General features: G+C 36.7%; 1 protein-coding gene across 1 annotated transcript in view; it reads left to right on the top strand.

Annotated features, from left to right (window-relative positions):
• Nucleotides 1-2,559: 2,559 nt before the first annotated feature.
• LOC127626034 (metabotropic glutamate receptor 6-like) overlaps nucleotides 2,560-25,016 on the top strand; it is a 33,883-nt gene continuing 11,426 nt past the window's right edge. The window contains exons 1-7 of the mRNA XM_052101543.1: nucleotides 2,560-2,581; nucleotides 5,140-5,752; nucleotides 17,148-17,364; nucleotides 19,791-19,926; nucleotides 20,218-20,372; nucleotides 22,601-22,741; nucleotides 23,269-23,469. Coding sequence (XP_051957503.1) covers nucleotides 5,204-5,752; nucleotides 17,148-17,364; nucleotides 19,791-19,926; nucleotides 20,218-20,372; nucleotides 22,601-22,741; nucleotides 23,269-23,469 — 1,399 coding nt within the window. The 5' untranslated portion in view covers nucleotides 2,560-2,581; nucleotides 5,140-5,203. The remainder of the gene's footprint in view (nucleotides 2,582-5,139; nucleotides 5,753-17,147; nucleotides 17,365-19,790; nucleotides 19,927-20,217; nucleotides 20,373-22,600; nucleotides 22,742-23,268; nucleotides 23,470-25,016) is intronic.

Genomic DNA, 25,016 nt, shown 5'->3' with positions numbered 1-25,016 from the left:
TGTATGACTTTATTTATTCTGCTGAACACAAACAAAGATTTTTAGCAGAATATTTCAGCTCTGTAGGTCCATACAATGCAAATGAATGGTGGCCAGAACTTTGAAGGTCCAAAAAGCATATAAAGTCAGCATAAAAGTAATCCATATGACTCCAATGGTTAAATCCATACCTTCAGAAGTAATATGATGATATGAATATGGTGGGTGAGAAACACCTCAATATTTAAGTCCTTTTTTACTATAAATTCTCCTTCCTGCTCAGTAGGTGGCGATATGAATGTGAATCACCAAAAACAAAAAAAGAAGAATGTGAACGAGAAAGTGGAGATTTATGGTAAAAAGGACTTAAATATTGAACTGTTTCTCACCCACATTTATCATGTCACTCCTGAAGACATGGATTTAACCACTGGAGTCTTATGGATTACTTTAATTCTGCCTTTATATGCTATTTGGACCTTCAAAGTTTTTGCCACCATTAACTTGCATTGTTTGGACCTACAGAGCTGAGATATTCTTCTAAAAATCTTTGTTTGTGTTCAGCAGAAGCAAGAAAGTCCTACACATCTGGGATGGCATGAGAGTGAGTAAATAAGGAGAGAATTTTCATTTTTGGGTGAACTATCCCTTTAAGTGAATGTGTACCTTTTGCAGTATTGATAATGGCTTTTGTGGATGGCAGATTTGATTAATGTTTTTGTGCATTTTCCTGTATGCCAAATGTATGTCTAATTAAATGTCTATATCTAATTAAAATGAGTATGTCTAATTAAAAAGTAATTTATCACTGTAATGTAACTACTTTTAGTACAAAAGTGGTGTAACACATTACATTTAAAATTCTTGTAATCGGATTAAAGCTACTGACTTTCAATTATGAATTACAATTACTTTCAAAACAATATTATAAATAAGTAGAATACATTTCAAACGTGGATTACATTAAAATGTTCATCTGTTTGCACTCTGTGACCGGTGAAGCGTGTGTGCATCCTTCAGAGACCATGAACAAGGAGGAAAACGTAAACCTTATTTTGAACTCGTTAAGTGGAAAAACAAAAAAACTTTTCTTTGAAAAATGTTTTAGAAAGTAATTTAAAGTAATTAGTAGTGTGATTACTTTGCAATTGAAGTAATCAGTATTCAGTAACTTGATTACAATTTAAGAGTAATTGTAATTTAGTAGTAAATTCATTTTTAGAGTAACTCACCCAACACTGGTTACTATTACTTATTTCCTCTCTGTTTTAAGGTTAATTAAATTATAAAAATACCTTCTTATTACCTCCTAATTGCATTTGATTGTACTTGAAATAAAATTTAAAAATCACACCAAACTCCACATATCAACTTTACATATTAATCACATATCGATAATAAAAAAAAACATCTCTTACTGATCACTCAGTCACATTTCATAATAAATCCCACAACCGACAGTTGTGTAAATACTTGTAAATATACCCGTGTAAATAAATATACCCATTAGTTTATAATATACAAATGTCCCGTAATAAAAAAGCCTACACCTTGTGGTGCAAATATTGCCCAGTAACAGTCCAGTAGGAACATCTTTTAACTATCATTCACACACAAAAACACCCAAAATAAATACATAATAAATATATTATAGGCACTTTAAATGATATTTGGACAGGGAATACAGCTCACTCGACCACTGGTTTGCTTTAAAATTAAATAGAGAGGACAAATTTACTTGAATAATGCATTCATAGCATAAAGCACAAGGTATCCAGTGAGCAGCATGTTCATGCTGGGGATTGGAAAGGCCATTAGCCTATATACAGCTGTGAGTGACATACAGCCTTTTTGCAGAATAAACTCCAGCAATGGTATTATGGACTAGTGCAAAACTGTACACAACCATTTAAGAACACACGTGACCATGAGGTCAACTAGATTATCTTTCTTTTTTAAAAAGCATAATAAAAATGTATTCTAAAATGTAAAAAAAAGAAGTAAGTGATAAAGTATAACTGATGAGAACACATAGGTAAGTCATGCATCAGATTGTTTCATAAAGGCAGGCAGACTTGCAGAGTGCAAGAGAACTATATCCAGCAGTGTCCAAATAAAAAAATATACAGGTCCATTGCTCTCAGAGTCTTCTCAGATGCATGCTTGTGGTAATCCCAATCTGTGCCCATTAGTGCACACCAAGAGCGAGAGAGAGCAAGGAAGAGGGAGAGAGACTGAGTGAGTGGCAAAGTGAGAGAGAGACAGACAGGGAGAGAGAGAGAGTGAGTGAGTGAGTGAGTGAGTGAGGGGGCTTTTAAAGGATTTGACAGTGATTTGTAGAATCACAGTTGTGGAATGTTTGGCTTTTCCACTTTTTGTTCTATACCGTTTAATTCAAGCCTCAAAATCCATCATTGTCAATACTTTCTGCATCATTAATCTCATCTTAATCAATTGCATATTTAGATTGACGTAGTGCGCAAGAAGGATATTTTAAGATGAGAGCTGAAGACTCGTATGTTGGAGACATCTACTGCCGTGCTTCCAAATCATCATTTAACATCAGCTCCAGATGGGCGCACAGTGGGAGCAGCATCAATCGGTGAGATACTCGAGACACTAATATTTGACATTTTCAGACAAATTAATAATCTGTCTGGCAAAATGGTGCATGTAAAGCATGCTCATGTGATTTTGCATCAATTTCACTCATTTCAATGGCATTTCTAAAAGTAAGCTACGTTTTAAATATACAATGGCACATAAATAGTACTGAAAGGTAATAATTATCATGAACATTCTTAATATCAATAAAATGAACACACAGAAGCATATGTATGCATATTTACTACAATAGCTATTTAGTTTAACATTGCAAAATACAGTGTAGAGTATGAAATACTATTAGCCCCAAAGCATTTACATCTGATAGGCTAATATTTTACTTTTTATTTATAATATAATAATAGCCTAATAATAAAAAGTTTCAATCCAAAGTATCTGTCTTCTAGAAAGTGAACTCGAGTAGCTTGTCTTGAACTTTGAATCTTCCTAAAATCTATGAAGATACTTAAAATCTAAGGGACCGTTCATGCCTAAAATGTCCTTAAAGGAATATTCCAGCCTCAATACAAGTTCATCTCAATCGACAGCATTTGTGGCATAATATTGATTGCAAAAAAAAAAAAAAAAAAAAAACACTGTAATTCCTTTTCTTAAAAACAAGAACAAATCTGGGTTCCAGTGAGCCACTTACAATGGAAGTCAATGGGGCCAATCCGTAAATGTTAAAATACTCACTGTTTCAAAAGTATAGCCAAAAGATGTAAACTATATGCTTGTTTATTGATGTGCCATATTGATATTAATATTAATATGCATGTTTGTGCATGCCTTTTTATTTAGAGAAGATTCGCAGCTGGCTGTGCAGTGCAAAGAGTGTTTCTGACGGACAGATAGGCGACTTATAAGTATTTTGTACTGAAATAACGTTAAAAAATAAATCAAATAAAAAAGTAAAACTGATTCTCTATACTGCATTTTGCAATGTTAAAACTTATGTAGCCTTTGTAGTAAATGTGTGCATAAGGTTCTGTGTGTAAAGGTTAAGGATGCAAATGTACCATGGCATTACCAAAAAATATCCCATGTTTTTTTTGTTTTTTGACACTACTACTTAGAAGTTCCTTTTAGTACCATTTATGTGCTATTTTATATAAACATGGTAATCAAAATAGTACTATACGGGTTCATAAATGTACGGGGGGGGGGTTCTTTTTTTTATATGTAACATCTGATATACTTTAGTTCTTAATATACTGTTTATTTAATTATTAGGGTAAGTAAAATTTGTATTAATGTATCAATTACATTTAAGCATTTGACATAAATAGACGAAGCACAGTTTTTTTTTTTAATTGTTGGAAAGAAATATGAGTAAAAATACCTCTGAAAATCAAATCCAGGGGGCATTTTTTGCCCCTCAATATAAAGGTTAATTTCTGACAGTGATTGAATATAACAAAATACAGTAGCCTATTTTTTACATTTTCAATTTCATAACAAAATTCCATCAAATTGAATTGTGCAATTGTGAACAAAATTAAATAATAATAATAAGATTATTCAGTTCAATTTGATGACATTTTGTTATGAAATTGAAATGCTTAAATCAAAAAAATATATATTTTTTGAGTGTATCATAGTGTAACCACCCGATACAATTAAAGGAATATTCCGGGTTCATTACAAGTTAAGCTCAGTCGACAGAATTTGAATTTGTTTAAAAATCGAGGTTGCAGTGAGTCACTTACAATGGAAGTAAATGGGGCCAATTTTTTGAGGGTTTAAAGACAGAAATGTGAAGCTTATAATTTTATATAAGCACTTAAATTACTTCTTCTGTTAAAACTCATGTATTATTTGAGCTGTAAATTGGTTTAATTTGTAATTTTTACAGTCATTTTAGGGTTTGTTGACATTACATCGTCATGGCAACGAAGTTGAAAAATGTTTAATTACACAGAAAAGATTATTAAGCGATTTTTATCACACTAAAGTCATGTTAACACGCATATTGTTTGCATCTTTTGGCTATACTTTTGAAATAGAGAGTATTTTAACATTTATGGTTAGGTCCCATTCACTTCCATTGTAAGTGCCTCTTTTTTTTTGAGAAAAGGAGGGGCAAGTCAAAATACATTTTTGTGGTAATCAACATTATGCCACAAATGCTTTTGATTGAGCTTAACTTGTCTTGAACCCAGAATATTCCTTTAATGAGCAATTGAACTGCCACAGTTTGTAAAGCTATAAGGTCTCCTTTGGATTTTGATAGAACTAAAGGCATATTTCACCCAAAAAAGTGCCTTGCATCTCCATTTGTGTTAGATGGAACAAAGTCACAAGTTTAATTAAATGATGAACTATCAGGGTAAAATAAAATAATGCAAAACCTTTGTGTATAGTTGGTCAATTCAGTTGGCAAAGCCTTGATTTGACAGTCTATAATTGCAGTCTAGATGAGTATTTAGTCCATATAATATGCTTCTTTTAAACACCTTTATGCACAATCACATTCTGTCTGCACACAAAAAATCACAAAGCAATGCTGTTTTAAAGCCACCACTGTAGTAGATACTTTGTTCCTTGCTTCTCCAGGAGACACACGTAGACAAGAGTGCTTTGTGCTGTAGCAGAACTCACCTCTTGAATTGCAGCCACTATGACATCACAGCACCGCACATCATTACCATGCCATCACCGTGGGATCAGCAGTTTGCCCAGACAACACATGGGCTCCCTGATTCACATTCTGTGGATAGTGATGATGGGATTTACTCCACAATCTTGGGCCTCTACTGGAATTCAACCTCATTCCTTAAAGATCGAGGGTGACATCACTCTGGGAGGACTTTTCCCTGTGCATTCCAGGGGTCCTGCTGGTGTTCCGTGTGGGGAAATTAAGAAGGAGAAGGGGATCCATCGTATGGAAGCCATGCTGTATGCACTGGACCAGATTAACAGTGACCCAGACCTGCTGCCTAACATCACACTGGGTGCCAGGATAATGGACACATGCTCTAGGGATACCTACGCGCTGGAACAATCCCTCACCTTTGTCCAGGCGCTCATCCAGAAAGACAACTCAGATGTTCGATGTTCCAATGGAGAGCCGCCCATCATCCCAAAACCAGAGCGTGTGGTTGGGGTCATTGGAGCTTCGGCCAGCTCAGTGTCCATAATGGTGGCCAATGTTCTTCGACTATTTGCGGTAAGAGGCCATTTTAAAGCTGAAGCTTGTCAGTTATTTATGTTAATTTCTTTGAGAAGTACGGTATTCTTGGTTCAATACTTTAAGCTCAAACAGCATTTGTCTTATAATGTTGATCACCACAAAATATAATTTCAACTCTTCCCTCCTTTTCTTTAAAAAAGCAAAAATCTAAGGCACTTATAAAGGAAGTGAATGGGGCCAATTTTTGGAGGGTTTAAATGCAGAAATATGAAGCTTATAATTGTATAAAAGCACTTAAATACATTCTTCTGTTAAAACTTGAATTCTTTAACTTTAATCAGTTCAAAAGATTTCACAACAAATGCAACACTAAACTCTAAAGCCGTCTCTGAGCGAGTTAACATGAGCAGTTATAAAGGTTTAGCCTATAAGAACCTGTAAATATTTCAACTACTTTCTTAAAACTTCAATTTAATGAAAGCTCACAAAAGGAGCAACCATCCTCTTTAAGGAAAACAAAAAACCTGATGTCGGCTTAGCGACAACACACACGAATGCTTGCACACCCACAATGAAACTGGACGAAACGTCCCTGTGTTCCTAGGGTAGTAAAGATGCTGTGTACATTTATGCCAATATGAACATGTAGAGGGCTGCTGAAAACTCCTCAGTAGAAAAGCAATTAAGAGAGCTTCGACTCTGTAAAGTTGCAGGTCCAAATGGACCTGAACGGCATTCACAACCACAGCAGCAATGATCAGACCATTCACTCAGTGATCCGTGCTAGTTCACATTCTGCTGCTCTCTGCAGGAAGCATAGAGCTACTTTAGTTCCAAACGACTCTCAGCTCTTCACACAGGGGGCCCCAAAACTTAAGCCAGTAACTCTGCGACCTCTACGATAACTGACATTCATCAACATTCTCACTTGCTGGAACAGGTGTGCTGCTCACTGGCTGCAATATGGCAAATACTGAAACTAGGTACATTTGCCCACTGCCAGAACACACACAGCTCTCTGCAAACACAACAAACTGCACTCTGGTCTTTATATATAATATACATTAACAAATACATGATGTGTGTAAAGAGAGTACAGGAGATGACTGATGGAAAGTAGGGGAGAGTCTGATGGAAAATGAGCACATAAGCAAAAGTTAACTGTACAGATGTGACACTTCATGCAGCGTTGACCAAACATAAGCTGTTAAGGAGTTAAGTGCCCTGCTCAAGGACACAATGGTGGTGGCTGTGGGGATCGAACCGACAACCTTCTGCTTACCAGTTAAGTGCTTTAGCCCACTAAGCCACCACCAGAGAAGTTTCTCCGTTATAATACGGTCTGTATCAGCATAGTCCAGATGGGCCAGATATGCAAGCGTATCCCTCATCTTCTGGTCTGTATCCTTCATGAATTCTCGAACCACCTCGCCCTGATCGTTTTCCACCACCAGAACATCTTCTGGCTTGGCCATATGGCTCACCATCAGCAAGTGCGCCTTATACAGGGCAAGCAGGCAACGTTGTCTACGGGGAGGTGCATCGAAGAGTTGGCTCCCTTAAAGGAAAGGAGATGTGGAGGTGGAAAATGGACTCTCTCTGTTCCAGCACTCCAAACTGATTTTAAAGATATTCGTCTCCTCCACCTCTGACACCAGCAATATGTAATGCAGAGTCTCTCTGAGGTTCAGTCTCTTTTCTATCAGCTGGCTGTGCTCTTTGAGGAAGGTGCAGAGAAACAGGCTGAGGTTCTGAATGAAGTTTTGCTTGTTATCTTTACCATTTGCATTTGCCAGCCGGATGTTGGTGTTCAGGGGATGCATCTGTTTGAGCTGCATCATGGTCAGAGTGAAGAGATTAAAAATTGCTTCTCATACTGGCTGATGCTCAGTCAAACACTTCAGCGTCATGTTGAAGAACATTGGCACATTTAGTACTGACTAGTTTAGTTTAAAAAATGCACCAGAGGGGTATTCTGTGAATTTTCCATCTAAAACTGGCACAGTTGGAATATTTAAGAGAACTCGTTGCACATTCTGTCCTTCAGGTGTTTGGCTTTCACTTGTGTCCTCTGACCACTGGAGAAGTAAAATACCTCCTCACTGAGGAGCTTCAGAATTATCATGTTGTTCTGGCAAAGGCTCTCACCGGTGTGGCTAGCTCCAACAATGTCATTAATAAATGTGGACCAGTGTTTTGGCCTCTCCTGCTTCAGGATCTGTACTAACATCATGTTGGTTTCCAATGTACACCTTAACTTTCTCAACATTTGACGCATCTGATGACATCTTGATTATGAGGTCCACAACATACTTTTTAATGCCTTCTCACTGGTTTCTGGGAAGAATCTTCCATCTTGTTTTAATAACTATTTCCAGAATCTACAGAGCATAGTATTTGGTGTTCATATTCTGAGAGAACTCCAGAATGGTGTCAACTCATGTCCATGCATCTGGATGCTCCTTCAAATGAGTCAGCACCTCTTGGACCATTCTTTGCTGTGGCCCAACCCCATGGTACAGGCAGTTGACCACATTATCCAGCAGGTTGATATCCAGTTTCTGGTTAAAGTCCAGCAGCTGTCTGTCTGTGTGGACGGCCAATATTGTCATAATTGCTGGCATAGAGCTCTAAAGTCCAAGCCTTTGAAAGAAAGTACGTGGGTTAGTCTGCCACAGTTGCTAAAATTTTGTTTATTTGATCCAGTATCGCCTGTTTGTACATGATTTCTGGCGAAATGTAAAAAGAGAGGTTTTCGATGAATCATTGACTGGCCAGCCACACTATTCCTCTGTGAAGAATATACAAGCTAGTTGCTTCTTATGAGGACCACTAGGATGTGAATTCCACACCAACAATCACTGCGATTAGACTATGAGCCCGGGCCTCTTCTTCTCATAGGCAACTAGATTTTTACTTTCTTTAAAAGAAAAGGATTAATATTGTGGTAATCAACATTATGCCACAAATGCTGTTAATTGAGCTTAATTTGTATTGAAAATATACAAAGTCTAATATACTGTAAGTATAAGTTTATTTGAGCATCCCATCCAGCCCAACACAGTAACAATTGTGGGCAGGACAGTCTGCTTGAGTCGAGGAAACTTGTGTCACGAACACCGGTGAAGGCGCCGCCTCCTTCAGTCATCGGAGATCGGATTCACCAGAGTATTGACCCTTAGGACTACATTTCCCTTTAGCCTGCATACCTAGGTCTGATTACTCCACAGCTGTCCCTTGTTTCCACTGCCCTATTTAATCGTGACTGTGTATTCCCTCATTGCGAAGTCTTGTTTGCCCCAGCGACATTTCCAAGCAAGTTATACTCTGTACTCATACCCTAGTTATCCTGTGTGCCAACCTAGCCTGTTACTTAGACCTTGTCTGTTTGCTGCCTGCCTTGTTTACCTCTTGCCTGTCTCGTACCTCGATTGTTTGCTGCCTGCCCAGACCCCTGCCTGTTCACGCTATTGCCTGCCTGTTATATTCCCTGTTTGCCTGCCCACGACCTTGCCTGTACGACTGAGTTCTGCCTTTTCATTAAAGAACCGCAGATGGATCCCAACTTACCTGAGTCCTCGTTACAACTTGTCTGAAAACAGTCATTATTTTTCCAATTCCATTTGCTGATGCTAGTGGCACAGAAATTACACACTTGAGCTTTAAAAAACATTCTCTTTGACAAGTTTCAGCTTTAGTTCTGAGTGTTTGTCTGTTTTTAGATGCAGTGTAGTATATCTTGCACATGGTTCTAGTGAAGGTTGCACATGTTCATTCCATCAATTTCAGACTCAAAAATACATTTTAACACAAGCTCCTGACGGAGTGGAGGCAATTTTTGGATTTTGTAAGCCTATTTTTATGTTGAATGTGTGTAGCAGCCATGGGATTTTCTTCCATCTGTGAGAAGTTCTTATTGAGTTGCATGATGCTGCTAGTGCAAGACTGGGTTCTGCAGCCCTGCAGATAGAGCCAGCGCTACAGGAAGTATATCTAATTCTGTTAAAAGGCTTTGATTGTGTTTCAGCACACTGGCCTCTCAGCAAGAGCTTCTTACACAAGAGAACTTCTTTCCATGTTCACAGAAAAATGTATCAGATTTTCCTCAGAGAAGTGTTTTTTGAGTGAAGTGCACATTGACTGATGTCCTTAAAATTCTCCAAACAATAAAGGTGACATGTGCTGAGTGATTTAAAATCCTTTCTCATTTTCAGATCGTCATTCAGCTTGCAAATCCTACACCTGAGCTACATTCAATTTCATTCCCCCAATGCCACGTTTTCATTCCTTTTTTTTTTTTTAAATCATCTGTTGCCTTGTCCGTGGTCACTGCTCTAGGCTGTGTGTCAGCGTGTGTATGCTTGATGATAACCCTCACCCAGGAGTGATATGCAATCATTTTAAGTCATTACAAAATAGAAGCTCTATTAGATTTCTATCAGGACATTCTACATGGAATTTGTGTTTGTCCTAATCATAATAGTATTTAGCTTTGATTATTTATTATTTTTAGTGTGACACTCTAGATGATCTATCCATTTGTATTTTCCAAACATTGTTTTAGTAATTTCAATGCTAGTGCAACATCATAGATGTTGCTACTGTTTGTGTGTATGTTTTGGATAAAATTGTGTAGGAAAGAAAAATCACAAAGAAGATCTCTAATATATCAATTATTTCTCAAATAGAGCAAACTTCAACATTTGCTTGAGTTTCCTGCATCTCACATGTGAGTCCTCAAGAGTTTCAGAAGAGATCAAAACAATGTCACAAACTGTGCTCAGATTTGCCAAGACATCAAAGTCTGTAGTCTCGAGATTTCAATATGAAAAGATTGTTGGGTTTCCATGTTTTATGTGGACTTTCCATAGACATAATGTTTTTTATACTGTACAAACTTTATATTCTATCCCCTAAACCTATCCCTACCACTAAACCTAACACTCACAGAAAACTTTCTGCATTTTTACAGTTTCAAAAAACATAATTTAGTATGATTTATAAGCTGTTTTCCTCATGGGGACTGACAAATTGTCCCCACAACCTCACACATTTCGGGTTTTACTATACTGATGGGGACATTTGGTCCACAAAGTGATAAATACACGCTCACACACACACACGTGTTTATGCAGCAATCATTATGAGGACTTTCCGTAGACATAATGATTTTTATTCTTTATAGACTCTATCCCAGCATTTGTACATTTTCAATAAAACATCGTTTAATATGTTTTTTAAGCAATTAAAATTATGGAGACAGTAGAAATGTCCTCATAAACCACATTTATAGCATAATACCCTTGTAATTACCAGTTTGTAACCTAAAACATTTCCTTGTAAACTATCCAAATCCGCCCCACACACACACACACACACACACACACACACACACACACACACACACACACACACACACACACACACACACATACAGCATATATATATATTGACTCAAATATAATTCTAAGATTTACGCATTTCAATTCATAATAAATTAAATGAAGTAATCTTTAATTAAATAAAATGTAAAAAACGTATTTAATTTTGTTTTGCAATTAAATTTAGGGTGCCTTTACAATTTTTGTGAGCACTCCGGGTCAAATGACATTAAATTTAGTTCGTTTTGATAATGTGAACGCTGTTTTTCGAACTCGGGTGTGCACCCGCGTACCACACCCAGTCCTCTTGAAAAGGTGGTCTGTGGTACGGTTCATGTGAACTCTGGTATGGTTCGCTGCCGATATGAACGCAATCATACCAAATCGCGAAAGTGAACTGCTTCTGATGATGTATAATTCACGTCTTTGCAGGCTCCCGATCGCAATAATTATGGTATAATGCATTACTCATTCCTGCTTGTGTCCAAAAAAATCCCTTTCAAAAAGCAGCTCACATCCTTCACATCTCTTGCAATGCATCTGCGGGCTTGTGGCAACCAAACGCTAATATTCATCACATCATTGCACATTCAGTGCATCTGCGTGAGACAAACACAAGTGTTGTTCTGTTCATGGCAAATTTTTGTTGTAAATCCAAAAAGACAAACTTTAATACTTAACACAGCGACGTCTTCTCGAGTTGTTACCTAGTTATGGAGGTAAACAGCAGCCGCTTGTACTCATGTTGATGACGTAATCGGAATTCGGTTGGGACCCAAATAATATGATGTGAACACAGACCAGTGTGCGCAGCGGGAGGGGTCGGAAACAAACCCAGGGTCGGTCCAAGCAATTGAACCATGTGTGAAAGCACCCTTAATGGAATTTTGTTTTCTCCACAAAACTGTCGGTGAGCGAAAATCGGGCTTAAAATCGCGTAGTGTAAACTCAGCATAACCGCTCTGACTGGTTCAGTGAGTTAATTCAGTCAAGGATTCGTCAGACTGATTCAAACTAGTAACTAGTGAGTTAATGAGTCATTTTGAGTGATTCATTAAAAGAACTTGCCAGTCATTTGTTTGTGAATCGGACTAAACTAAACGTGCTTTATGTTTGTTTATGCAGACTGATTTCACAGTGAAATTGGGAACAGGAGGTTGATTTTATTGAATGGTCTAAACTTACTGAAATTCGAAACACTGCCCCCAGTGGCCAAAGCGGTAGGTGCTGTAGGGCGTATGAGCACTTGTGAGCTCCATTTTACAGGTGAAATGTCCATGGAGCTGTACAAAATGTAAAACAGTAAAGAGATATTAATATTTTAGCATTTGAACCCCCAACCCAAAACCCAAACCTAAACATCAGTAGAGTAATAATGTAATGTTAGAGGAAAATTGTGCTCACCACTGATTATGTGAACACAATTACTTCTTGGTCTCAATGCAGGATCCTTTTTTAAAAACAATTTGTAAAAAAAGATCTTTACACAACACCAAATACTGATTCAGAGTGTTTAACAATAGACATACTTTTTTCAACTCAGGCTTCAACGCAACATGCTTCCGGTTGCACCATAAGGAAAGGTAAACACATTTTGATGGCACATGGGAGATGGCACTTTCCAGTGTTGGCATAATGTGGCCAATCCTAGGGTACTGGAAATGGAAGAGTAAGCTGTAGTTCTACTAGGAAGACTCTGGATCCTTATGCTTTCATTCAATCAGGCATCTCATCCAATCACATTACAGCCTCCGCTTTATAAGCCAACACACCTGTCTCTATTGTTTGCATACTTCAGTTGTTTTCATCCCCCTCCACTCCATCTCCACCAGTTTAGGTCATGTCCTGGGTGGGGGTAACACAGCTCCCCTGCCATCATCGCCTCTGACAGGATATGGTTCATGCAAGTATCTGATCACTGAACCGTAGGATGGGACTAATGCCAAATACAACAGTTTCTCTTCATTTGTAATCAGTTCATTCTCTCATTCTGATTCTGATAATTCCAATCATCCTGCGTTTTGTCTGATGGAACTCTTGGAAACAACATGCCAACTTCCCATGTTAGCATGTTGGTTTAGTGCAGCCAGTAAACATAACACAAAAGATGTGTTGTTTTTCCGTTGTTTCGTGGAATGCGCTCTTTTTGTTTAATCATATTCAATTCAGACTTCAAGCTCACTACTCGGGTAAAATATTACTTATTTTGCCGTGGCGCTGGAGATTCAGCTGTAGTGCAGAAAACACTGCTCTGAGCAAAACAATTTTCCTCTGATATGGACATACAGCAGTGCTTCAGTTACATGATTAATAAGACTATAAAAAACACTTTCATCTTGAACTCTCACAATTTATGCTCTATCCATTTTCACCATCCTTACAAATGGTTCATATCCATGTTCTTCACTGAGTTAGTTGATGGGAACTGAGGAGGGCAGATTTTAAGTACAGAAATATGGAGAATCCGCTCTCCATTAAAGCTTTCTCACCAGCTCAGACTTCTGACGGAAAATCGAGCATGCGGCCAGAGAAATGCCATTCGCCCTGTTATCAGCTATAGGCAGCTTCTGTTCTGCAGCTTTAACTAAATGAGTGTGGGCCCTTGTAGCACACAGATCTAGAGGGATAGATAGCAAACATTTATGTGTGGCAAGCATTTAAGTCTCTTTTAAAGTCGCACAGAGTGTCTAACCATCATGTTACTCACAAAACATAAGAAGGATGATTTAAAGGGACAGTTCACCCTAAAATTCTGTCATCATTTACTCATGTTGTTCAAATCCTTGTGTCGAACACAAAAGGAGATTTTATCAAAATGCCCAGAAAGCTTCTCTTTTCCAAACGTCGTAAGTGGGTGAGGATCAGGGAAGGCTTTGATCACCATCAGGGCTGGGGAGTAAAGAAATACATGTAACAGGATTACGTATTTAAAACACAATAATATAAGTAACTGTATTCCACTACAGTTACTATTTAAATCATTGGTAATCAGAATACAGTTATGTTCAAAAAGTATTTCGATTACTGAAGAGATTACTTTTTGTCATTAGTTTCATTTAATATTAATATTTATCTGTTCAGTTGGAAAACATTTATCCATATAAATCATGCGATCCAATGAGCATTAGAATGCAGTGAAACACTTTCTTATGATGTGTTACATTCATATGAGCAGACAGAGAAGTAAGATTGAAGTATGTTTTGAGTGGCAGAAATAGAAATAAACCTTGTGTAAATTGTCATGTGAACATTTAGCTTTACGCTAAGCTAAAATGCTATTTCTAGTGTTACCAGGGATGATCATATTTTTTAAGCAAGAAAATTCACATTAGATAATAGTTTTTTTCTCTAGTAAGACCTTTGATTTTAGGGCAAAAGTCTTATTCTTGATGAGAATGTTTGTATTTGTATTGTTTTTCTGTAAAAATATCTAAAAATCCTTAAAACAAGATTGTTTTAGAAACAACACTGCATAAGATATTTATGTTTTTCAGAGAATGTATTTTAATTTTTTATTTTTATTGACAAAACATGTGAAAAAATCTACCAGTGCTGAAGAAGTAATCCAAGTATTTATATTATGTTACTGACTTTGAGTAATCTAACGAAATACATTACAAATTACATTGAATTTAAATTAAATTGTAATTTACTTTTTTACTGAATGGAAAAGAGAAGCTTGGATATCCAGCTAAATATCTCCTTTTTTGTTCTTTGTGAGACAGAAAGTTTCTTTGTAACCATATAAGTTAAAAACAATCCGGGTTACAGTGAGGCACTTACAATGGAATTGAAGGGGGCCAATCCGTAAACATTAAAATACTCACTGTTTCAAAAGCATATTCACAAGACATGATCAATCTGTGTTATGATTTTAGTGTAATAAAATCGCTTACTAACCTTTTCTGTGTGAAGTTAAATAAAATGTTACACCGTTATTGCCATCATGACGTAATGCTATAAACCCGAAAACTCTAAAATGTACAATTTAAACAACTTTACAGCTCAAATAATACACAAGTTTTAACAGAAAAATGTATGTAGTACTTTTATAAAATTATAAGTTTCTCATTTCTGCCTTTAAACTCTCCAAATATTGTCCCCATTCACTTCCATTGTAAGTGCAATGTGCTTCTGATTGGTCAATCATGTCATCTATCGATCTGATATAGCAATGTTATTTGTATTTGAGCTCCAGTTCAAATCATGAGAAAGAGTCACACCCAAAAATTTACATTTCTCAATAATCTGCACATTTGAATCATCGATAGTAATAGGCACCTGATTTCTATTGTGACCAAAATCAATAACAAGTTCACACGTTTTTGAAGTGTTCAAAAGCAAGTTGTTTTCCTTACTCCATTGAACAACCTTCTCCACCTCCCCACGATAATGAAATTCATCATTTAAACTGATCAGCCCAATGATTGTTGTATCATCTGCATATTTGATTATCACATTATTAGCATTGGAAGCTTCAAGGTCATGAGTATACAATGTGAACAATAGGGGGCTCAAGATACACCCCTGCGGTGAACCAGTGCTAACATACAGCTCATCTGAAATGCAACCATTGATTTTGAAAATCACAGAGAATCACAGAGCCCCCCCCCGAGATGCTCCGGAAACATATGCCTAACACTCACAAAACACTTCTTGGAAATGCTTGCCGTGACTGCTGCCAATGTTGACATGACTCATGTGTGGAAAGGCTCGCAGGATGTAATGCTTATGGTGCATAGCAACAAATTAGTATCTGAGACTAAAATCTGTTTGCAACATCCTTCAGCATCCATGTCTTTTCCATTGCATATTTGCATTAAACTTAGTGATATGGGATTAAATTGTAAATCAAATGTGGAACGCTTTTGCGAACTTTGACTGTTGTTGTTTCTCATGAAAGATGTAACAAGTGCCTGGATGGTCATGGGAATATTTGAGTAATTGTTGGTGCAAATAAGATTTTAGGATTAGATTTAAATAAATGTATAAGGAAAAGTTTATTTTTTAAGTATTGTGACATGTCACCAATTCTTTTAAGTTTTGCACTTTTGCAGTATACAGTGCAGTATACATTTTTAAAAGTACAAATATTCAGTGTAGTCTTTTAATGAATTTGAGGCCATAAAATAATTAGCAAAATGCTATTTATAATAGTTTTAGATAAAGTATAGCATGTCACACTGAAGGACTTTCTAAATGATTTTATCTCAACTACACTTTTACATTAATGCATTTTGCAGATGCTTTTATCCAAAGTGATTTTCAGTGCATTCAATGTATATTTTTATCACTATGTGCTTTGCCTGGGAAATCAAACCCACAACCTTAGTATTGCTAGCTCCAGTCTGCCATGTTTGAGCTACAGAAACACTTGTAGATGGGTGGGTCAAACTGCAAAAGACTGTAACATATACATGTTGCATGATGGGGGAGGAGCGGTTAAATCTCCCGTAGCAAGTGAGCCAGTAGAATTAAATATATTGTATGGCTTATGGCTGAGAAATGGCAACCTTGTCTCTTGATCTCTGTCTCTCTCCCTCTGTGCTTAACATAATTTGACTAAAACCCCTCTAATCCTTCCAGATAATCTGTCAAATGGTCCTCTGCCTCTTCTCGCCTTCTCCGTTCTGCATCCACCTTTTCCTCCCTGTCCTCTCGCCCTCTTCTTTAAAGAACATTTCATTAAGCCACACAGGCTGGGCAAACATTAGTCGTGCAAAAGCCAAGCCCAATGACATCAACTGGGTCATTAAGAAAGTAGCCCAACAGTAAATTAATCTTCTCATCTTTTTTTTTTTTTTTTTTTTTTTACAAACAAATGCTTTTTACTGTGGTAGTGCATACCATCTGTATTTCACCAGGATTTTAATGTGCTACAGCACACATGGGGCTATAGCTGAAGCTATGTGTTAAAGTTCACCCATAAATAAAATCTTGTCCCATAATTTTCATGATAAAAGTGTCTTCCAAATACATAAATGTAAAACAGTTCATGTGGATAGGGCACATTAATGTCATTGATGTTTTCTTTACCCATTGTGTCGCAGATACCTCAGATCAGCTATGCTTCCACAGCACCTGAGCTTAGTGACAACAATCGTTACGACTTCTTCTCTCGAGTCGTGCCACCCGATTCCTTTCAGGCCCAGGCGATGGTGGACATCGTCAAAGCGATGGGGTGGAACTACGTTTCCACTCTAGCATCTGAAGGGAACTATGGAGAAAGCGGTGTAGATGCTTTTCTTCAGATATCCAGGGAAGCAGGTAAAGAAACATCAACTTTAATGTTCTGTTGGAAACACTTAGGTTCAGTAACATTCTATTCATCAACATTAGCTAATGCATTAGTTATCTAACAAGCATTGATCAATATATTTTCACTGCATTAACCAATCATGCTTAATTTTAATTGATCAAAATACTATTGTTCATTGTTTGTTCATGTTAGTTCATATTGCATTAACTAATGTTAACATATACAACTTTAAATGTAAAAAATTAATATTAGTTTGTGTAGAAATGTACATTTGATAAGATTAATAAATGCTGTTTCACGTTATATTTAAAACATTTATTAGTATGTGTAGAAATTAACATATAAGAAGAGTAACAAATGCTGTAAAAGTTAACTATTTTAACTTCAACTATACACAGTGTCAACAGAAAGTCATCATACCATGTCAAAATCCTTATAATTTGTCACATTACACCCTGGAAATTCAAATAAATTCAAACTAACCTTTTCAGCTGTAGCACATTACAACCTTCAACATCAAAGTGAAAATAACATGTTAAAACATTTTGAACAATTATTTAAAATGAATTAGTAAAATACCTGGTTAATGACCACCCCCTAAAATTAACCATTACAAACATGCTCAGGTGCAACAAATCACCTTTAGCTAACTGGCCCCCACCTGACATAAAGTGGAGTAGTTTCGATGACTTCAGAATAAAACCATCTATTCCATGAGGATTCCATTATCAGTAGTGCATGTTCACTACTGATTCAACAATTCACCATAGTTGAAAAGGTGCTTTCAAAAGGGCTCTGGGATAAAACTGTTTGGAGAAGTGTACAAAAAGATTTCAAAGGTTTCTATCCCTCTGAGTACTGTTCAGAGCATTATTAAGAAGTGGATGGCACCACAAAAAACGTAGGCAACTTAGGGCGGCTGTGGCTCAGGTGGTAGAGCGGGTTGTCCACTAATCACAGGGTTGGTGGTTCGATTCCCAGCCCACACGTCTCCACATGCCGAAGTGTCCTTGGGCAAGACACTGAACCCCAAGTTGCTAGTGCCTTGCATGGCAACACTACCATCATTGGTGTGTGAATGTGTTTGTGAATGGGTGAATGAGATGAAGTGTAAATACCACTTTGAATACCACTAAGGTTAAAAAGGCCCTATATAAGTGCAGACCATTTAACTTTGAAGGATTTACAAGCCCTTATGGCTCATATTATTGGTCTGTCCATTTGACCACAATCTCCCAAGCTTCCCAAGAAGCCTCTTCTGAAAAAGTGCCATGCTTCGTCTTGTTTGCACTTTGCGTAAAAAAAAACACTTGGAGGATTCTGATGCCATGTGAGAAACGTTTTTATGGCAACATTATATTGTGGGGGTGTTCCTCGTCAGCGGGTCTGCACTTATATAGCGCCTTTTTAAGCCTTAACGGTATTCAGAGCGATTTACACTGCGTCTCATTCACCCATTCACACACACATTCATACACCAATGGCGGCAGAGCTGCTATGTAAGGTGCTAGCCTGCCATTGGGAGCAACTTGGGGTTCAGTGTCTTGCCCAAGGACACTTCGGCATGTGGAGTCATGTAGGCCGGGATTCAAACCACCAACCCTGCGATTAGTGGCCGACCCTCTCTACCAACTGAACCACAGCCACCGGGTACTGGGCAATTGCTCAGGATTAAAGGGAAAATGGATGCTGCCATCTACATCCAAATAATTGAGGAAAGTCTGTGGCCCACTTCTCGACAAATGAAGATGACCCTGAAAACACAGTCAAAAAAAACAACAACAACGCAGTGGCTAAAGGATAGGAAGGTCAAAGTCTTTGAGGGGCCAAGTGACCTAAATCCAGTAGAAAACCTGTGGATGGACTTGAAGAGAGCAGTCCATTGCCACTCACACTGCAACTTGACTGAACTTGAGCAATTTTGCAAGACTGGGCAAATATTCCCCAAACTTAGTTAGTAGAGACATATCAAACAGAGTGCTCTACTAAGTACTAAATCCAGGGGTGTGATCAGTTTTCAAACCCTATTATTCTACTTTTTCATCTTTTATCAGTTTTGGAACTGTTGCCTTTTTTTGTTACTTGAATAGTGTAAGGCAAAATTTGTAAATAAAACTTCTTTGATTTCAGGATGTAATTATTCCAAAGGGGTATGATGATTTTCTATAGGCAGTGTACAAACTTATTGTACAGTGTTACCATTCTTTTACATTTCAACACACCAATTGCATATATTTCATGGTCCAAATTTAGTACTTAAGATGAAATCTAGTCTACATTTTATTTAATCTACATCAAACTATATAGATGGGCTTTGGTTGTATATTTAACATTCTGTACACTTTGTATGAATCTTGAATGCATATTTGAGTTCTTATGATTGTACTCAAGAGTCCATTTGAAACTAGCCATCATTTTAATTTGTTTTATTAAGGTGGTCTTTGCATCGCCCAGTCCATTAAAATTCCTAGGGAGCCCAGACCAGGAGAGTTTGACAAGATCATCAAAAGGCTAATGGAGACATCTAATGCCAGAGGGGTTATTATCTTCGCTAATGAAGATGACATCAAGTGAGGAGCCTCAATATCTCTCTGAAGCAGGATATATGGCTTTGGAAGGGGTTTATAGGTGGTTAAGGAACTGATCAATTGAGATAGTGAAATATCCTTATTTCTAGAAACTGTTCAGTGAGAAATGAAAGAGACTATTTAGTGGAATTTCGTTCGGTTACTTTTTGTACTTTTTAATTGTATGTGTAACAAATCAACAAACCATAGAATTATTTATAATTATATTTTTTACAATGATTAATCCTTTTTTACTGATAATTATAGAGGGTTTTCTGTGTTCATCTACTACAGGCGTGTCCTGGAAGCAGCAAAGAAAGCCAATCTTACAGGTCACTTCTTGTTTGTGGGTTCTGATAGTTGGGGAGCAAAGAGCTCACCCATCCTGAACCAGGAGGACGTGGCTGAGGGTGCGGTCACCATCCTACCCAAGCGGGCATCAATTGAGGGTATGAAAAAAATTACATTGTAGTAGCACAGGCCAGAGAAAGATCAACAAATGGAGGTTTCATGGTTTGTAGAACATAAAAACCCACATGGAATATACTAGAAGTTTCTGTTTAACTGATGAATAATATAAATGGGTGGTTGACATGAAATACTTTTGGGAGTTGACATGTCTTGCTGTGTGACATGTTACACTCCATCTGAAACCAACTACACTGCAAAACACATTTTGTCATGTAACCTAAAATTGTTTATGGGGTAACATTTAATAAACTGGTTTTATGATTGATGATATATGATTTTAATATGACCAACCGGAATACATTATGCCAGGGGCACGGCTGGATTGGTAATCTGGCATACCGGGCATTTTGAAGCCGCCACATTATGCAGAACGGGCCACAAAACGGCTCAACGATAGAAATGGGATATGAAGAAAAGCACAGCGACACATAAAATCCATTTTACATAGAAACTGGCCCAAAAGTTGTTGTTTTTTCTCATTTTTATGATTTGACATTATATCTCTGTATGTAAATAAGGTGGCCCCGAAAAACACTTATGCTCGCTTGCTCAGTGAATCAGTGAGACATGCTTGTGGTAAAGACAAACAGTTTTGTGACAGAAATATGTGCTTCATAACACTTTTGCACAATTCACAACATTAATACATTATAAAATACAGAAAATGATTCAACAAAGCAATCAATAGTTATAAAATTACAAATATAATTTGTTCAATGTTCAAAGGCCTCTCCAAACAAATAAAACATAATAATTGTACATAAGAACTTATTACACATGCAAATACAACAGTCACTAAAGGTTTGCATTGCAGGCAAATATGATTTTAGTGATAAGATTTCGCAGAATGAGTTTTGTTCTGTGCCATTTGAGTTGTCATTGAGTCTGTGTCACGCCATCCCCTGTTGACCATATGTAACATTTACCAATGTCTCTCACATGTCTCTCTCTGCCCAAATATGGATGACTTTTTGCATTGATCTGAACCCAATCAGATTGGTTTAGCATTCCATGATGCTACATAATTTCTGATGACCCATCTGATCCAGGAAAGCCATCTTGTTTTCAGCCCAACTGCCAAATGCTGTGCAATGTGCACATTGTGCTTCGTGTCAATTATCTAATGATCTATGCATTCAATTACCTTTTGTTTGGGCTTGTTTAAAATAAATGCCTCCTCTAAAAAAAATTCATGTGATGTTTTATGTTCTGTTTATTTTTTGTGAAGTTATAAGCAAAAATGTGGCATATGAGCAACACCTGTTCACATGAAACATAAACATCAAAGACATATACTTAGCTATTACTCTCTATGGTGTTTTCTGTGACTAAAACAAATAGGCTGGTTGTATTCCACTCTTTGAGAGCTTTCCAACAACATATGACACATGGCTATTTGATAAGTTTGATATTTTACCGATTACAATAATATGTGCAGTCAAATTACTTCTAGCAAGTCAGTCCACTGTTGGCCATCTTTGGAACACTCTCGGGAGTCAATTTCCAGTCATATTAGTGTAGCTCTTATCTACTTGATTGGAGAAATCAAATCTGACAATATTGGCATCATCAACTGTGATTCTTTACCTCATATTACACTAAAAAACACAATTTTCCCAGCTTGTATAGCTAATGCGCATGCGCGTTCTAGAGTTGATTGACAGGCAATGTCTGCATCTAAAAGGTGATTGTCTCTTTTACCTGTAAGGCGGGACCTCCTATCTACATCAGTTGACTGTTGGGTGCTCAGAGCTCACTGGCTGAGCGTTTCAATTTCTTCCATTCATTTTAATAGAAGCGTCACGTCTCTGCTAAATAATCTCTGGTACAGTTCAACATTTTTCATATATTATCAAAACGGAAAACTTCTGATTTGCACTTGTTCAAAGCACTTGCTCAGTTTTGGTCATATGCCTACATGCATTGTAAAGTAGAGCTTCTAAGCTTTCATATAATATAAAATGTTTATTGGTCAAATCTGTAGTTATTAATATTTTTACAATTCTTTTTTTTCTCATACGCCCATCCAAGCTTAAAGGGCGTTTTTTTTAAGCCAAAAATGGACTTAATCAATCAGACTTCATTAGGTAACACAAATAAATAGATTTTTATGGGTTAGATCAAGTAAAAATAGATCCTCGTGGTAAAAATGGCAGGTTACCACTTTTTTATGTATGTAGAATGTCATTTTTCACCTGTTTCTCAGGATTTGACCAGTACTTCACCACAAGATCTCTAGAAAACAACAGAAGGAACATCTGGTTCGCTGAGTTCTGGGAGGATGACTTCAAATGCAAACTGACACGGCCAGGAATCAGATCGGAGGGCGAGCTAAGAAAATGCACAGGTGAGAATATATATTTTTTCATAATCATTTTTACAATATGATTGCTTTGACTATTATGAATCTGGTAGTATTTAAATTGTCTTATATACAGTTCTTAGAGTAGGCTACAGACCTTAGTCTGGGTGGAAGCCATATTGAATTTTTTGTGATTTAAAACAAGGTTTTAATGGATAAATGTTCAATCTGTTCAATGGGTTATTCTGTTCAATTCTATTCTCCATTGGTTGTCCAAACCGACAGTCCCTCCCCAAAATCACACCATTGGTCAAGCCATTTTCACTGGACAGGCAACTCAAACAAACAGAGGAATATTTTAATAGCACCACATTGTTAAATGAAATCAACCTACAAATGGTTTATATATAGTTGAGTCTGCATATTAAGCTGCGAAAAATGTTAACATGGGATAAATCAGCCTAAAATATTATATCTACTCTGACTAAAGTCTATAAAGTGTGGTTGAATGGATTATTCAGTCAGTAAAGCTTGTGCTTTTCAATTCTTATCATGATGTTTTGATCTGTCAGGAGAGGAACGAATCATCAGAGATTCACCATACGAGCAGGAAGGGAAGGTGCAATTTGTTATTGATGCGGTGTATGCCATGGCCCACGCGCTCCACAGCATGCACATGGACCTCTGCCCAGGTGCCATGGGTGTTTGTGACAAAATGGATCCAGTGGATGGAAGAATGCTGCTAACATACATCCGTGCTGTCAATTTTAATGGTGAGCTGAGTGTTTTTCTCATCCCAAGGACACGACTGGAGCATATCAGAGAACATATATTATAAAACCTAGAGGAAAAAATAGAGACCTTGAAAAAGTCAGAATTTCAATAAATGGATTGGGTTGTATTCTTACGAGATGTGTTAAATTGCCTCAGAGTTTTTCGAGGGTCAAACATTTTTCAGGGCACTCTCCACGCATAAGGTGCAAAAGGCCATGAGTTTTAACTGAAATAGAAAAAACCTTATTGGTTAACTGGCGGTTACTTTCATAAAAAATAGCATTTTATGTAAAAAGACAATGGATGTAGATAAATGATGTAAATTTACAGTATTTATGATTTATTTAACAATGAAAATGTGTATTACTGTGTGTTGAACAAGAGAACACATTTACTTTTATGGTAAACTATTGTTAAAATCACATTTTGATATCAAATATGTACTTTGGGGTGTTTTATGTAACATTTGATGTTATTAAGTTAATATTTACTGCATTATTTTAGTGTAACGTGTGTTACTCTAATGGAGTTTTGTGTTTGTGTGAGTGACAAACATGTCAAACATGTTTATTGGCCATTGCTCCTGGATGGGCCAATGTTGATGAAATTTAAGTTTTCATTTGGCTTTCCATTTTACTACATGTGTTACTGTGGTGGTTTACAGTACATTTTAAAGTCAAAGCAGATTTCTGAATTTCTGGCAACCACAACTGTACTCATTTATCTTTTTTACCATAAATTTAACAAAAAATATTGGATACAGTTGAGAAAGTCAAGACCTATGGTGGGACAAGTCAAAATTACAATTTTTAAGGAGTCTTCTGGGATACAGATATTTGATGTATTTAAAGCTACCTAATATTCATGCTAAGTTAATTGTATGTAATATAATTTTAAAAAGTTCTCAGTTGGGCTGAAACTAACTACTTTGATAATTTATTATTCATTTGATTAAGCAAATACAAAAGTAATATAAATATATATATATATATATATATATATATATATATATATATATATATATATATATATATATGATGTACAAAATGTTTTCAAAAATAAATCTTACTATTTAAATTACATGTAGTTAAAAAGAACAAACATGCTCTTTTTAACAACAGCAGGATAATTTAAACCACTCAATTATATGATAAGATGTTATGTCTTTATTCTATAAATAGAAGATACTTTCTAGTTACTGTTCTTCTAAAATATTGTTTCTTGCACTATATGTAGGATTTCAATTATGGTTACATGTTAACCTAAATTTGATGTCCAAACAATGGGTTTAACAGAGCTGTTCAGGTTGTAGTCCACAAACCCGGAAGAGAATTCACCATGGATTCCCTCTGGATTTTCCTGTCGGTTTTTATAATGTGGTTTTACGTGGACATTTTGTTCTACAGCATAAATTACACACAGTTATACCTCAAACGTGAATTGTGAAGCCGTATTGAATAGCATACTTTTTTTTTTAAACACGGCAGCTTCGAAATTCACGTCTGAGGTATAACTGTGTGTAATTTATATTGTAGAACAAAATGTC

The sequence above is a fragment of the Xyrauchen texanus genome, chromosome 32, assembly GCF_025860055.1.
Source record: "Xyrauchen texanus isolate HMW12.3.18 chromosome 32, RBS_HiC_50CHRs, whole genome shotgun sequence".
In the NCBI taxonomy this organism is placed as follows: Eukaryota; Metazoa; Chordata; class Actinopteri; order Cypriniformes; family Catostomidae; genus Xyrauchen; species Xyrauchen texanus.
Note: the sequence above shows the minus strand (reverse complement) of the source record. Positions and strands in the feature narration are given on the sequence as shown.